This window comes from Tachypleus tridentatus, chromosome 12 (assembly GCF_004210375.1).
Source record: "Tachypleus tridentatus isolate NWPU-2018 chromosome 12, ASM421037v1, whole genome shotgun sequence".
NCBI classification, from domain to species: Eukaryota; Metazoa; Arthropoda; class Merostomata; order Xiphosura; family Limulidae; genus Tachypleus; species Tachypleus tridentatus.
Genome location: NC_134836.1, coordinates 29,171,439 through 29,188,126, shown reverse-complemented (window position 1 = coordinate 29,188,126; position 16,688 = coordinate 29,171,439). Strand labels below are relative to the sequence as shown.

Here is a 16,688-nt window from a genome sequence, read left to right as displayed (position 1 = left end):
TAAATCCATGTTCTTTCGAGAGTTAGCGATAGGTTTGTAGAGTTACAACGCTAAAATGTGGAGTTCAATTCTTTGCGACAGCGTAAGAACAACTAACGTAAATCCATACAATAAGGTAACAGTGCAATAATGATCCCCGCAGTAGTATGAATAATAACTAATAGTTAAAGAAATTAATATTGTTAACGGAACTAATTCTAAAGAAAGAATAGAATAGAACTTTATTAACAATTATTCCATTGGGAAAAAAAAAACAACACATCAGGACAAAAATATTTGGCACTATCGACTTTTTTTGTAGCAATAACCAAATCGTTGCAATACATAAAAGGCCTTAAAGTGTGTGTTAAATTTATTCAAACAGCGTTACAAAACACCAGCCAAGTTCTTTTTACAGATTGCTAAGGTTTGTTGTTTATATCTTCTACGTTGACAAAAACTTTTGACTCTCAGTTCTTTCAGCGTTTTTACACAGTGGTGAGATCCCGCCTCTGGAGAGATTATATAATATATGAAAATATTTAACGTATGTGACGCCATACGGTAAATTTTGGGCAACATTTGGTGAAACAGCTCTAAGAAAATGGTGAGACCTATAATCCAAAAACTAGAAAAGGTAGGCTTAGTAAATACCAAAAATCTTAGCAACTAGGGTTAGTAGACTTAGTAATAACCTTATAACCTACCACCAAGACAAGTAAGGTTAGTAATTAAAAACACCTTAGTAACTAGACTTGATAAACTTAGTAACTACTCTATAACCTAATATTTGGACAAGAATGGTTTACTAGTAACCTTATAATCTTGAAAAACGCAGTAATTACCCTACAAAATAACAACTAAACTAAAAAAGTTTAGTAATAACTTTAACACCCAGCATCTGGACAAGGTAGGCTTGGTATATAAATTACATCTCAATGCATCTGAAACACACTAACAAAGTTTCGGTGATTGATATTAATTGTGGACAATTTATCATGCTATTCTAACACAATCTATGCTATTGTACCAATAATCGGTAGCTAAACAACCATTTATAAGTACAAGAAAGAATGTTATTGATGGTGGACCATACTACATGGTCTGTCTTCTCCAGCTTCATGTATCATCAATGCTAAGTTTATATAATTCTAGAAAGACAAAAGACACGGCGATTAAATGTGACAAAAACAATATTAGGATATAGGTAAAGGTCAAGGCTGGTCAAGTATATGAACGGTGGCCAGACCTTACCAAATACGACTGATATTGGTAGGGCCATAATCACGGTTTAGTGAGAGGTCATATGTCTTGACCTCTTCTTTTTAGTTTTGGGTTGGTGTAAGAGAAAAATGTCATCCCAAAGTATTTCATGACCTCTTTCATACTGATGATACAGGACTCATATATATGTCTGTGGGCTTGGTGTTCTTTGCGTCTTATTTCTAAGAAACGTGACGTTCTCCTATGTCTCTTATGTCTCTTTCCACAGTAACATGGGATAGTGTACATGCCTTGTTTTGTTCTTTTAGTACAGATTCTTTCGTGTTAGGTAGAAAGATAATGATTTTACGTTAAAGTGTGAATACAGCTTTTATATCAATACTCAAATTGTTAACTGGGCTATTAATTTCATTAGTAAATTTTGGCACAAAAGAGAAAGAAACAAATTTACTTTGTTGTATGTTGTTGAGAAGTAAAAGTTTGGAGTTAAAATAATATTTTTCGCTGTTTTTCTTATAGTAAAGCCACATCGGGATATCTGCTGTGTTCATCGAGGAGAATCCAACTTTCATCGTTGTAAAACCGGAGACTTACCGTTGTCCCACTACGCACGCATCACAGAGCTTGTAATTAGAATTAAGAAGGTGTAACTTTAATACAAGTTTTATCCACGATATGAATTACTAGCTTTTGGGTCCGGCATGGCTAAGTGTGTTAAGACGTTCGACTCGTAATCCGAGGGTCGCGCGTTCGGATCCCGAGCAGCCGTAGGGGCGTTATAAAGTTACAGTCAATCCCACTATTCGTTGGTAAAAGAGTAGCCCAAGAGTTGGCGGTTGCTGGTGATGACTAGCTCCCTCTAGTCTTACACTGTTAAATTAGGGACGGCTAGCGCAGATAGCCCTCGAGTAGCTTTGCGCGAAATTAAAAAAAAAACAAATAAAAAAGAAACAAACTGGCACTTGTGTAATAGTTAATTTCTAATAATTAATTAAAATCAACGTTTTCTGTTTACACAATTTAAAGCAATATTGAAAATGTAGGTACGGCTTACATTTTAAAATGACACTCAACATGAAGCAAAAGTTTTAGATCACGTCGAAACTTGTACATGTGAAGTGTCATTTTAAAGTACAAGCCTAAGAGCTTCAATACAATTTTAAAATGTGTTAAATATGAAACATTTATTTTACTTATTTAATATAATTTAAAATATTACGCAAGTGCTGATAATTCATATTTCCGAACCTAACAACGGGAATTTACAGCAAAACAATTACAAGGATGACGTAGATCACGTCGAAACGTGATAAAATGGATACGTTTTAAATTGGATACGTACGGCTTCATTGAAGTTTTAAATTGTGTAAATAGAAAACGCATATTTATTTATTACAACCCTATCTATTATGTTTGGATGGAAACTTCTAGATGGTGTTATGTTCTGTAGGTAGTTCAATTCAATAAGTAAGTCTTCTTTGTGGGTGGACAGTTCTATAGCACGATCTAATAGGTGAAGTAGAAGGATACTGTCTGTGCTAGGTGGTGATTAGATCTTATACGTGGTGACATCGTAATGAAAATGCTTTTCTCTATATGCTGGGGACCACTTTATTATATTCTCTTTTTAAATTCATATCTAAAATAATGAAGACAACTACTGGATTATATTTCAAGTGTGAAAATTATGACACTGGTGTGTTTTGTTTTTGTTTGTGAATTTCGCGCAAAGCTACATGAAGGCTATATGCGCTATCCGTCCCTAATTTAGCAGTGGAAGACTAGAGGGAAGGCAGTTAGTCATCGCCGCCAACTCTTGGGATACTCTTTTACTAACGAATAGTGGGATTGACTTTCACGTTATAACGCCCCCACAGCTGGAAGGGCGATCATGTTTGATGTGACAGGGATCCGAACCCGCGATCCTCAGATTACGTGTCAAAGCGCCTTAACCACGTGGCCTTGCTGGGCCGTCTATGACATTGGTTTAATATGTTTAACAATACAATGGAATTGAGTAGCGTCTCTTTCACATGTTGTCACATACTGGAGATATCGTTTTCGTATCTCAACCATATTTCAAGTTTCTTGGTACGTCAGAATTTCTTTGCTAACAGTTCTTCGTCCAGAACAGACATGCAGAGGTCAATATGTAGAGAAGAAATAGTAATTTTATCCCTAATTAATTATATTTGCTGTAAAGTTGGCTTCGTATGTAAAATAAGTGTTGTTTATGCACAGTTCTGTGAGGTTAATAAGGTGTTATGTTACAGGATTGTCTTTTAAACACTGTATGTAACAGGATTGTCTTTTAAACGCTGTATGTAACAGGATTGTCTTTAGTTTTCTTTTAAACACTGTATGGCTTGTTCAGCAGGTTATGAGATAAATAAAGATTTTACGTCAAAATATAATAATATATCTTCTTGATTTAGTTACATTTTTTTATTTTATTAACAAAAGCTACAAAAATTTTGAGAGAGTGCGAGTTGGTTTGAAATTAGAAGGTTTAATTTCTTAACGAATAATTTAGCAAAATTTTGTAACGGTGAATCTACATTGGATACTTATTACAGGTCTTCAAGGAACGTCAGTCCGGCATGTCTAGGTAGTTAAGAAACTCGACTCATAATCTAATGGTTGCAGGTTCGAATCCCTATCACACCAAACGTGCTCGCCCTTTCAACCGTGAAGGCGTTATAATGTGACGGTCAAACCCACTATTCGTTGGTAAAAGAGTAGCTCAAGAGTTGGCAGTGGGTGGTCATGACTAGCTACTTTCCCTCTAGTCTTACACTGATAAATTAGGAACGACCAGTGAAGATAGCCCTCATGTAGCTTTGCACGAAATTCAAAACAAACCAAATCAAGGAATGCTACTTTTGTAAATGTATAATTGTGTCTAATCATTATATTAGCAGAATATGTTTCCTAACTGAAGTATGCCATTCTACTGTTAGCTATTTTTCTTAATCTCGACTCCATTGGTTCCTATGTTTCAGTTTGCAGAACGAAAAGAGACGTAAATTTGTCTATATATTTTTAATTGTAAAAATGTATGTTGAACCTAGTGCCTCTGCTCGAACGTTTTAGAAAATAAATACCAGCGTTTGTCAATCAATATTACCATATCAGACTTTAGAACCTGAAACTAAATTCAAGGTACCATTGGTCAATGCCTGCATGAAAGACTTGAAGACTGTATTTAGACGAGTGCGCAATTTTCACGCTTCATAGCTTTTACATTTATGCGTTTAGTAGCTGTAAATCTTCCTACGCTGGAGTCTTCTTAAAGTGCGCACCTACGTAGTAACATTAGAATTATATATAAAGACTAGTCAAACTCTGGACAGTTCTCACTCTATCAGACAACAAAGTAAAAACATGCTAGTAATGTCTGGGTAACTTCATGACCTCAACTTCTTGTATGGTTTAAAAAGAAACCGTACGGATGAAGGAACAACTTTTAGCAATGTGCTAATGAAACAATGTTTATAAAGATGGCTCCACTGGCTCCTATCAGATTTCATGTTCATAGCAATAAAAGAAGGAAGAAAACAGTGAAAAACCTCTTCACTATGACTAGCATTGTATGAGAGAAATTGAATTCATGACGAAATATTTTCCTCATTCTGGCATCATGCAAAATCAACGATAAACATGCAGAGGTATTTCCCTACTTCTAAGAATGTTAAATATCACCTCTACCTTACTTGTTAAAATCAATGAAGTAGAAGTAAAACCTGATATTAGTGACAAAATTAAAGATTTCAGATGGAGCGTTATTTGTATCATATATATTAGGCCTATTAGATTACAGTATCACGCAACTTTTAGGCGTTTATACATAGCATTAAATATTTCACATGCTTTGCTATTTCTTTCGTGTACCAGCAAATATATTGACCATTGAGTTTGCGTAAAAACGAAACGTCTGATAAGTGGTTCATGTGACGATGCAGGTGTGATCATTTTTCTATGACATAAACGTTGTTCTGGTCCTGCCTCAACATTACTGTCGAACAAAATGTTCACCTATATGAACAACTGGCCTCAATCAAAACTTTCACCATGCCAAGTAATTATGCCCGGCATGGCCAGGTAGGTTAAGGCGTTCGGCTCGTAATCTGAGGGTCGCGGGTTCAAATCCCCGTCGCACCAAACATGCTCGCCCTTTCAGCCGTGGGGGCGTTACAATGCGACGGTCAATCCCACTTTTCGTTGGTAAAAGAGTAGCCCAAGAGTTGGCGGTGAGTCGTGATGACTAGCTGCTTTCCCTCCAGTCTTACACTGCTAAATTAGGGACGGCTAGAGCAAATAGCCCTCGAGTAGCTTTGCACAAAAATTAAAAAAAACCAAAAAAACAAGTAATTAATTCAGTTTATATATAATATTACACCAAGTTTACTACATCAAAAAATTAACTCACAGTGTACGTATAATACGACCATACCTTTCCCACAGTAAACAATTAACTCGTAGTGTGTACATAATACGATCACATTTTTATCAAAGTAAACATACGACTCATAACATACGTATAACATGATCATGTCTTTGTCACAGTAAACAAATAACTCATAGTATACATATAACACGGTTACGTCTTTATCACAATAAACAATCAACTCATAGCATACATATAACACGGTTACGTTTTTATCACAATAAACAATCAACTCATAGCAAACATATAAAACGGTTACGTCTTTATCACAGTTAACAATCAACTCACAGCAAACATATAACATGGTTACATCTTTATCACAATAAACAATCAACTCAGAGTATAAATATAACACGGTTACGTCTTTATCACAATAAACAATCAACTCATAGCATACATATAAAACGGTTACGTTTTTATCACAGTAAACAATCAACTCATAGCAAACATATAACACGGTTACGTCTTTATTACAATAAACAATCAACTCATAGCATGAATATAATACGGCCACATCTTTGTCACAGAAAACAATTAACTCATGGCTTGTATATACATAATACTATCTCATATTCATCACATTGAACAACAAACTGATATTGTATGGATAATAAACATTCATTAATTCATAGTGCATATATTCTACTTTTCCATTCTATTATATACTTTAAAAATGATGTTTCTTGTCGACTAAAACTTAGCCACACAATAGGATATCGATGATATGGCCATTGTGGGAATCAAGCCACTAATTTTAACGTTATAAGACCATAAGCTGCTTATCGTTTGGTTACGGATGAGCAATTGTAGTTTAGGAAATGAAATTACCACGCTATAGTGTACATTAAATTATATAGATCACAATACACTGGGCTTACTGCGATAAGATATACAAAAAAACACAATGCTAAATATACGAAAGGACAGTAGATGACATACTACATTTGTATGAAAGCGTTGTAATGTACATTGTCTTAGGTCGTTTTCTGTTGCTTGAAATATTCGTAGTACAATCTAGGATTTAAGATATTGTTCTTAGAAACAAACAAAAAACAAAACTGTCCTAATACATTAATGCTCAGCACGTGAACCAGAATGAAAAGTGAAAGCACGTCACGCCTACTAACACCATGTCATGTACAGATGTTAGGCTTAGTTAGCTCTAACTAGGAAACTGTAGTGTTTAAATCATATATGATAAGGAACGAAATATAAGTGGCTAAAGCTGGTCAGAGCCTATTAATTTAAGCGTTACAATCAGCTAATAAATATATTTATTCTCTCTGTAAATTCCACTAAAAACTAGTATTCTGAGTCTTAACAGTGTTATGTGTTTAGGAAGTATTACTCATTTCTGTGATGTTTTAAAATAAGATAAAATTACCAGTAAACTCAAGAACCTATCTCAAAAACGAGAACTCAGAAGAAGCTGGAAACAACAATGAACTTATAGGAACTTGTAATGAACAATGACTTACAAAAAAGTTGGAACTAACAATGACTTTTAAGTGGAGCCCCAATGAACAAAAAGTAACACTGAAGAAGTTATAGCTCCAAGATAAACACATACATAGATATATACATATAATGAGGAAGAACCATACTTGAAGAACTTAATCTTAACTTAAAATGTTATTGGATACAACAACCACAGTAATAAATATGTTTATATATAACTCAAATCACGTTTATACCTTTGCTATCATTACATTTATTTGTGGGGCTTCATTAGTTTGCCTCTTAATTTGCCTGACATCCATACATTAAACATGTTCCTGGATTAACGTCATCATTACACACCTCTTTTACACTGACACATTTCTATAGAAACGTAAGTTGGGTGTTGAAGGAGGAAAATTCCAAGGACTATATTAAGTATAACTGTTCCTGATTTCCTTTCGGAGATTACTTATCATGAAAGTTGGTGAGCAGATATATAGCATAGCATTCATGGCGTTATTTACACGCACAAATAAACAAGTAGATAAAAACCCCTTGCTTGCACGGATACTCGAAGTCATAATGCAATATAATAAGTTTTTAAATTATCACCTGACTTTAGCATTTTTGGGCTAGCCTGTATTGAACTCACTAGTTCAGTAAACCATCTTAAATTTACAAGAAATTTTCGTTAAGAATCAAAATGTTGCACTGTAGAAAAACACTAATTCCCAGTCTGAAATTAGGTGAACAACGAGAAACCCACTTGAAATAAGAATGTATCTCAGAACGGCTGATATGGGTATTAACACTTTTATTGATAAGCAGAGAACAACGTTTCAACCTTCCAGGTCATCTTCAGGTTAACAAAAAACAAACAAACCTGAAGATGACTTAGGAAGGTTGAAACGTTGTTCTCTGCTTATCAATGAAAGTGTTAATACCCATACCAGCCGTTCTGAGATAAATAGGTTAACAACGGTTTGAAACATGGAACTATAATAATTACTATTAACTGTTACAGGTAAGAAACAATGAAATTATTAATAATTCTTACAACTAAAAAAAAACATGTAATTATTAATAGCTCCTACACATAATTATTCCAAGTTAAAAAGTTGTAAATAAATGATCGTGTTGATATTCTGTAATATTAACCTAAAATTACCTATTTCTTTACATGTACGTATTAACTAACTTTGTTTCTCGATATAAAAACATAGAAAACATTAAAAACTATAAGCAGCTGTTCTATAACTATATAAGGACAATTTTGTTACATTACAAAAGTAGGTGTTTCAGCCGAAACCCCACTACGTAGTGCGTGGTAATTTATATTTTATTAGAGATTCTACAGTAAAAAAAAGAAGTAATGAACCCACGCGTAATTTCGTAATTTGTTGCATAAACAGTTTATTTCTTTTAAATTTCGTTCAAAACAACTCGAGGGCTATCTATATGAGCCGCCTTTAATTTCGAAGTGGTAGACAAAAGAGAAGGCAGCTATTCAACAGCACCCACCACCAACAGTTGAGTTACTCTTCACTAATAAATAGTGGGATTGGCCGAAACATTATAAGACCTCCACGATCATGTTCGAAAAGCAGTTCGAGACCGTGACCCTCAAATTGCTATCCAAGCCCCAACGATGAGCCCATGCCAGGTCTAAATAGTTCAGAAATACGAGTTTGAAATGCCGACGTATAGACCTCTTCGGAAATTCTAGGGTTAATTTACCAGATTCTTTAAGGTTATTGAAAATTAGTTGGTACGCATGTATTATATAGTTTGCTGTTATAGGTATAGTTAGTACATAGTTCGTATTAGAAGGCGTTATCAAATTTTTAAAGTCAGATTAATAATAACCACATTATTATTACGATACATAAATCAAGCCCCTTAGAAAATTTTAAAAAATCTAATAATTTGAATATATTGATTTATATACACCTATGACGATATTTTTGTCTAAAATCCCAGCCATTTCTCAATAGGTTTAAACAGTTTTGATCTATTGAGGAGATATTTAAAATACCATTTAAATAATTAATCTGAGCCACCCATATAAAGGTTGTGTGCTACCGTCGGTCTGAAACCTAAAATTTTGCATTGTTTAAGTTCATTATCGATTGGGTGGTTACCTACAAATCTAGACAAAAGATATGTTTATCAAAAAGGTCTAACCACTCTGGCAAAGAAAACTTGAAGGTTACCGTGATTTTAAATGAAATTGGCATTTTTTAATATCAATATAAAATAAATTACATGTCTTGTGTGAAGTTCTGACTTTCTAACATCTTAACAGTGTTAGTTTTGGAAATTTGAACAAAGCTACACCAGAGTTTTTTTCGCTTATCGTCCCTAATTTTGTAATGATAGACTAGAGGATAGACATGCAGTCAACAACACCCATCGTTAGCTCTAGAGATACTATAACAGAACAGTGAGATTTGAAAGTCACGCTTATAACGTAGTTCGAGCGAATTTTAGCGATGAGATGACACGAACCATGGATCCTCAGGTTGACAGTCCAGCACACTGAATATTAAACCACACGTGGTTCAGTGGCGTTTCTAAATTACTAAATGATCAAGTGAAAGGAATCAAAACTATAGAAACTCACATCGTTCTAGTTTGTTTATTTGTTCTGAATTTTGCGCAAAGCTACACGAGAACTACCGGCGCTAGCCGTCCCTAATATATTAGTGTAAGACTAGAGGAAAGGCAGCTAGTCATCACCACTCACCGCCAACTCTTGGGCTACTCCTTTACCAACGAACAGTCAGATTGACCGTCACATTATAACGCCCTCACGGCTGAAAGGGCGAGCATGTTTGGTGCGACTGGGATTCGAACCAGGGACCCTCGGATTAAGAGTCAAACGCTTTAACCCACCTGGCCATGCCGGGCCTACATCGTTCTCTTGTTATTAATTGATCTGAATATGTACAAGTAGTTTGTTTGTTATTGAATATTCACGCAAGGCTAGTTAATGGTTATTTTATAACGCACCAATGGCTTCAAAATTAGGAACATAATTTTATTTGTTTTTTGCGCTAAAGGGATTAGCGTGCCGGACTAAGAGATCCGTAAAGTCTGAGATACGCTCGACTCAGAAGGAAAACCACGAATTACAAACACTTACACTTTCATAGAGAAAAAAAATTTTACTGTTATTTTACTGAGTAATATTAAAGTGTATACTGAGAGAAAAAATTTTCACCGACTGAATAGTTATTAAGTAATACTCGTAAATAAATTTTCAGTTCAGTTATTTAACAGCGCGAGCGTAGTTTTGTACAAGAAAAACATTTTGTCAAAAAATAATAATAATAATAGCATTAATACAGGGACTTTGAATACAAAGGTTTGGTTTGTCTTTTGAGAATAGATACACACTGGGTATCTGCTATGTCTTTCGTGGAGAATCGAGTTTCAGATTTTCGCATTTTAAATCTGTAGAACGGTGAACTTGAAAACAGACTTCTACTTTGGTTACACAGTAATATTAAAACAGGAACTTTTGTCATAAAGTGACTGTTATGTCAGAAATTGTAGTTAACAGTAATATATAAAGAAGTTAGGACTAACAGTGACATTAAGAAAAAGTTCTTATAAATAGTGACTTTCCAAAAAGCAACAAACTATAATTCACAATGAAAAGTCACTTTCAAAAAATCTAGAACTAAAACTAAACTGTAACGAAGAATAAACAAAATTTATTATTAACACTAAGCTATCGAATGAATTATAGTTTAAAGATATATATTTAGAGCAAGAAATGGGGACCATATATGATAAATTTCTTCTTGTACTTGCAGTAACAATTGTATTAAATAGATATGAAAAGTCAAAACGCACTTTTATGCGTTTCTTAGCGTTAAACTGTCTTCTGTAATCATAGTTTACACCCCAAAATAGCCGATGCTGCGTGTAAGTCTCAAACAAGTAAACCTTGATAAACCGGAGAAGAAAGGTTGCGGTTTAACCTACCGAATATGATTACAGTTAAACGTCATCATGAAACCTGGGTAATAACTTTGGCAGACTCTGTTTTATAGAAGTGACCAATATTGTTGACGAAACTTCCACGTGGACCAACTGGACAGAACAACGGTCGTCTCTGCGCCATGGTATCCGCGGTGCTACTCATAAACTCCGCACATCTCCAAGTAGGGCGCATCACACAATACACTGATTCCATCAAAATACTTTTGTACTCCTGGGAAACCATTATGAGTTTTAACAGGGAAAAAGCAAACCCAAAGTCTCTGCGTGTTTACTTTAAGTAAATAGCCCTTAAAAACAGAGCTGCCAGCAAACAGTTACTGACCTGCGGTCTTCCGCGAGTGCTTGGAAGATTGGAATTGTTTTATTATGTTTCTGACATCTCTACGTATGTGTGGATCGGCAGTGCACAGCTATAAACAACACGCTTATCCTACCAAATCCCTCTGTACCCTGAGGAAAGATGGTAATGAAGACAGAACAGCTTGAAATGGATACAGTAGAGTGACTCTTAAGCTAAGGGGTATGATCTAGGAAGATTTAGTTTACGCCACTAGAGATACCGTCTTCTCCAAGTATTAGTTTCAAGCAATAGCTTTAAGGATGAGCTTATGGTTTGGGAAACAAGAGAAGATAAAACTACATAACCACATTAAATAATCTTAAGTTCGACTGTGGTTTACGTTATTACCGAAGGTAGATATCGGAACTTCTTCCCGACTACGAAGAGCTCTAGGATGTAACACAGTGAATAAAATGCTACTTACCTGCCAGGCACAGGAGTCCAGAGCTAGAAAGGACATCATGTAACTTGACCTTGCTTCCGGCGACAGTTAAGAGTGAACGTGTCGGATCACTGGATAAACAGATTCTGAACGACGGTCACGGAGAGCACTGGTAGGAGGATATTTGATGGTTCGTTCAGTATTGTTGCGCCGCCTGCTCGCGGGGCGTGGCTCAAGGCCAAACGGATGCAGAGGAAGCGGGCAGCTGATGATATAAAGAAGACGATTGATCTAGCCGTAGGGGTTTTCCAAAGTAGCGGGTTGAACAGATAACCCGAAGTGTTGATACCTGTCCCGAGTACGATGATATCAGAGAATAAGTAAACTGATGTTTCTTACCAGTTTTCTCAGATTAAAAGAACAGTACTTGATAGTAACACTACAGACATCGCAGGAACAACAGATTCGGGTGCTCTACTGTGATTGGACGCAGACTTTCATTCGCACAAGCCGCCAAGGGGGGCGGTTCCCGGGCACGCGCCAGCAGAAGCCATGACACGTCAGCACTGGGTAGAGAGAGAAAAAGAACTTGAGTGAAGTGTTTTAAGATGAAGGTGAGTAGATACTGCTTCCAGGTGTATTTTACATACAGGAAATATATGGTAATATAGAGAAGTTCATACAGTTGATAATTATCTAATGAAGACAAGATGAAATATGTTCCTCTCTTTTCTTTCAAAGACGTGCAAAGTCCGTTCGAAAAGATAAACCTTGTAACAAAAAGTTTAGACACTACTTATACATTAACACGTACAAAAAATGACATATTAACACTTTTCTTCCACGTAAAAACTCAAGTACATTAATGCACATATAAAGACAGTTTAAAATGACTTGAACGCATAAATGGTTTTTATTTTAAGGTCAGTTTTACATTTTACTATCATCAGTTCTTCATGAAAATGTATATATATGTTCATAAAGATATAAATATATTTATTTATTTACTAGATGTAATTCCGCAGGGTCCTGTCTCAAGAGTGAATAAAACAAAATTAACAATAACAAGTATTTTTCTACTTTGCCTTTCAAGTTCTTATGTCATGCCATGTTGTAACCTAAAGAGCGAATAACTGTTTTCATGATACATGGCATACGCGCGGTTTACTGACGTAATGAAATACGTTACACATCCATTATGTGACTTCATTTTAGTATCTACTGACAAAAATACACTACTGTTTAGCGATGTGACTGTTTAAAACAGCTGACTCCTACATGTGGTCTTTGGTCCCCTTTCGGTGAAACATTACTTTAACGTGACTTATACTTGAATGAGCGAGAGGAACGAGGGCTTATATCGTTACAAATCGAGTTTCGATACCCGCAGTGGGCTGTAATGGATTTACTTTTGTACATTTATTTTAATAACTTTCTTTCAGTTTAATGCATGTAACGTATATTGTTAAATGTGTATTGCACAAGTCCCGCCTGTTCTCTAAACTTGTGAAAGATTCTCGAGATTAAGAATACACAATATATGTTTTACAAAAATACTAGTGTGTCTTCGAATATTGTTCAACTTTCGAGAATCTTGCCTTAAAGTATATAAATTGACGTGCCTAGAGACAGAGAGGGAATATTGTTTGGTCGCAGGTCAGTATACTATAAGCCTCGGAAGTTATAATTGTGATTAACGATTATTAATAGGAAAGCTACAAAATTTGACAAGAAACGTTTTTAGATTTAAGAACAGTTCAACATCAGTAACTTAATTTCGAACCTTAGTATTTTACGAATTCATGGCATACCGTTCGCAGAAAAAAAAAATTCAGGTATGGAAAATAGAGCTAGTTAGCATTCCCGTCAAGTGAAAGGTATCTGTGCATCAACATAAAAGTACTTTGCACCTCTTGGACTTGAATCTTCGATAAAATATTCAGCTCCAGTCCAGATAAAAGACAGAATATTGTTTGTGAGTTTGCAATTTTTTTTTGTATATAAATAATTATTTGTAATGACCGTTATTATAAATTGTTGTTTGTGTATATTAAAATATATTTATATTAAGAAAGAAAACTGCGTGTTTCAATCTTGTTGGCAAATCTCATAACTTTAATAAATTTCATAATTTAATTAACTTCTAAATTTAGATTTCTGACTATTTGAAATATTAATACGTAAGAGGGCACATCACAGGTAGCCCACTTTACGCTTGACAACAACAAAAAGAATATTTAAATCTAGAATATAAAGTAATTTAAAAGTTATAATACTTAATTGTAAATACGTAAATGTGCTACATCTTGACATAAAGAAGTTTTCTAAATTGCTAGCATTTTAAAGTTATAATGCAAGTTATTAGAGGCTGGCTAGCTCTTTATGTGTGATAAGATTAAAAGAACTGATAAATAATGTTTTTAAATACTATTTCCACAAAATAAAGTAATTATTTTAATTGTAAACATAGTAACTTCTGATGATTTATTGTTAACGTCCCATTGTCGCCAAAAACTCCCTAAATTTGGGGGACTTGAATGCATTATAGTAGTGAGTGTTTGTTTTTCTTATAGCAAATCCACATTGAGCTATCTGCTGAGTCCACCACGAGGAATCGAACCACTGATTTCAGCGTTATAAATCTGTAGACATACCGCTGTACCAGCCGGGGAACATTATAATAGTGACAACTAGATATTTATATTTGTTCACAAAAGAACAGCTTGCGGCTAGAACTGTTGACTAACTGCTTCCTTCTAGACCATCATCTCTAAATTAAAATCCGTTATAAGCACATAGCTCTTTCTGCGACTTTGAACGAAAATTTTGCACTAAACAAAACAAGTAATTTGTGGTCCGTCTCAACACGATATCAAAGAGAAATAGGTTAATATTACAATTCTTTCATTGTAATGAAAGTCGCAGACTGGCATATAGACGTACTTACAGGTCATTTTCTTTATCTGTTTAAATTCCGCCAGTAGTTGAGAGGTAAGTTTACAAACTCACACTGCCAAAATTCAAGGTTTGATTCCCCGCGATGGCAAGAACGCAGACAGCCCATAGTGTAGTTTTGCGCTGAAATAGCAACGTAAAAAAAAACTGTTGAATACAAGTTTCTATTATACAGAGAATGATCAGAGTGCAAACCTTCTTTCAACAGAGTTGAAGTGTGAAACTTCGGAAGGGAATGTCGACCTTCCTTCTTCAAGGGTGAATTTAGGTTTTTCAGAAGATAGATGCCGCTTCTTCGAGAGCAGACTGCGTTACTGAGCTTATAGGGTTATGATTACAAATCTTTTAATTTTGTCTTTAAAAGGACTGCAATTATATTAACACTTCATACGGTTATCATAATTACAGACACACTTATGTGAGGATCTTTTGTTCCTCTCTCTCATATGTTCAACTTAACTTTGGACATCCATAAAATAAATTGTTAGATTATAAAAGGGAAAAACTGTATTTATGTATAATGTTTCTATAGCAACAGTTTTTTGTTTTTGGAATTTCGCACAAAGCTACTCGAGGGCTATCTGTGCTAGCCGTCCCTAATTTAGTAGTGTAAGACTAGAGGGAAGGCAGCTAGTCATCACCACCCACCGCCAACTCTTGGGCTACTCTTTTACCAACGAATAGTGGGATTGACCGTCACATTATACACCCCCACGGCTGGGAGGGCGAGCATGTTTAGCGCGACGCGGGCGCGAACCCGCGACCCTCGGATTACGAGTCGCACGCCTTACACGCTTGGCCATGCCAGGCCGGTGTATAGCAACAGAGTTTTGGTTTATTTTGATGTATTAACATTTGCAGTTTATTCATTTTTACTTGTCGCCCTTAATAAACCCATTTCAATACAAAAAATATCTGAGGCAGTTTTAGTAAAACTATTACGCAGAAAAAATAAAAAAATTCAGTTTCTATTTCTTGTCCAAAGGGTGCGTTTTTCTCTATTGGTGTTTTGTAATTCATCTTTCTTTTCTATAGTAGAAAAAATATATACTTAAATATTAATAAGTTAAATAATTTAAGGTCAAGAACACTTCAACGATGGTGAGAAGAAAACCTATATAAGAAAGAAAATCTTATTTTAATTGAGGTATTGGTGGGTAATACAAAATCACGATGTTAATGGAAGTCACGTGTTCCAGGTAGAAAGTTTGGAACCACGTCTTGGTGTAAAGTATACGATTTCTGTGAAGGGATAAAACTGAAATTAAGTAAATGAAAGCAGAATAAGTCAAATAAGGACGTGGAAAAAGCTGCTTGGAGTATGGTTTAAAATAGTATATTGCAACAGGAAGGGAAGCTGGAAGATGACTTGAAACAGTGGATAACAAGAAATAGAGAAGCTGGATGATGGTTTGAAACAGTGAATAACAACAGATAGTGAAGCTGGAGGATGGTTTGAAACAGTGAATAACAACAGATAGAGAAGCTGAAGGATGACTTGAAACAGTGAATGACAACAAATAGAGAAGCTGGAGGATGACTTGAAACAGTGAATAACAACAAATAGAAAAGCTGGAGGATGGTTTGAAACAGTGAATAACAACAGATAGAGAAGCTGAAGGATGGTTTGAAACAGTGAATAACAACAAATAGAGAAGCTGAAGAATGGTTTGAAACAGTGAATAACAACAAATGGAGAAGCTGGAGGATGACTTGAAACAGTGAATAACAACAAATAGAGAAGCTGGAGGATGGTTTGAAACAGTGAATAACAACAGATAGAGAAGCTGAAGGATGACTTGAAACAGTGAATGACAACAGATAGAGAAGCTGAAGGATGGTTTGAAACAGTGAATAACAACAAATAGAGAAGCTGGAGGATGGTTTGAAACAGTGAATAACAACAAATA

General features: G+C 35.1%; 1 protein-coding gene across 1 annotated transcript in view; it reads right to left on the bottom strand.

Moving 5' to 3' along the window:
- Positions 1 to 11,980, bottom strand: part of LOC143235442 (transcription factor AP-2-epsilon-like) — a 187,765-nt gene extending 175,785 nt beyond the window's left edge. The window contains exon 1 of the mRNA XM_076473615.1: positions 11,866 to 11,980. Coding sequence (XP_076329730.1) covers positions 11,866 to 11,904 — 39 coding nt within the window. The 5' untranslated portion in view covers positions 11,905 to 11,980. The remainder of the gene's footprint in view (positions 1 to 11,865) is intronic.
- Between the last annotated feature and the right edge of the window lie 4,708 nt (positions 11,981 to 16,688).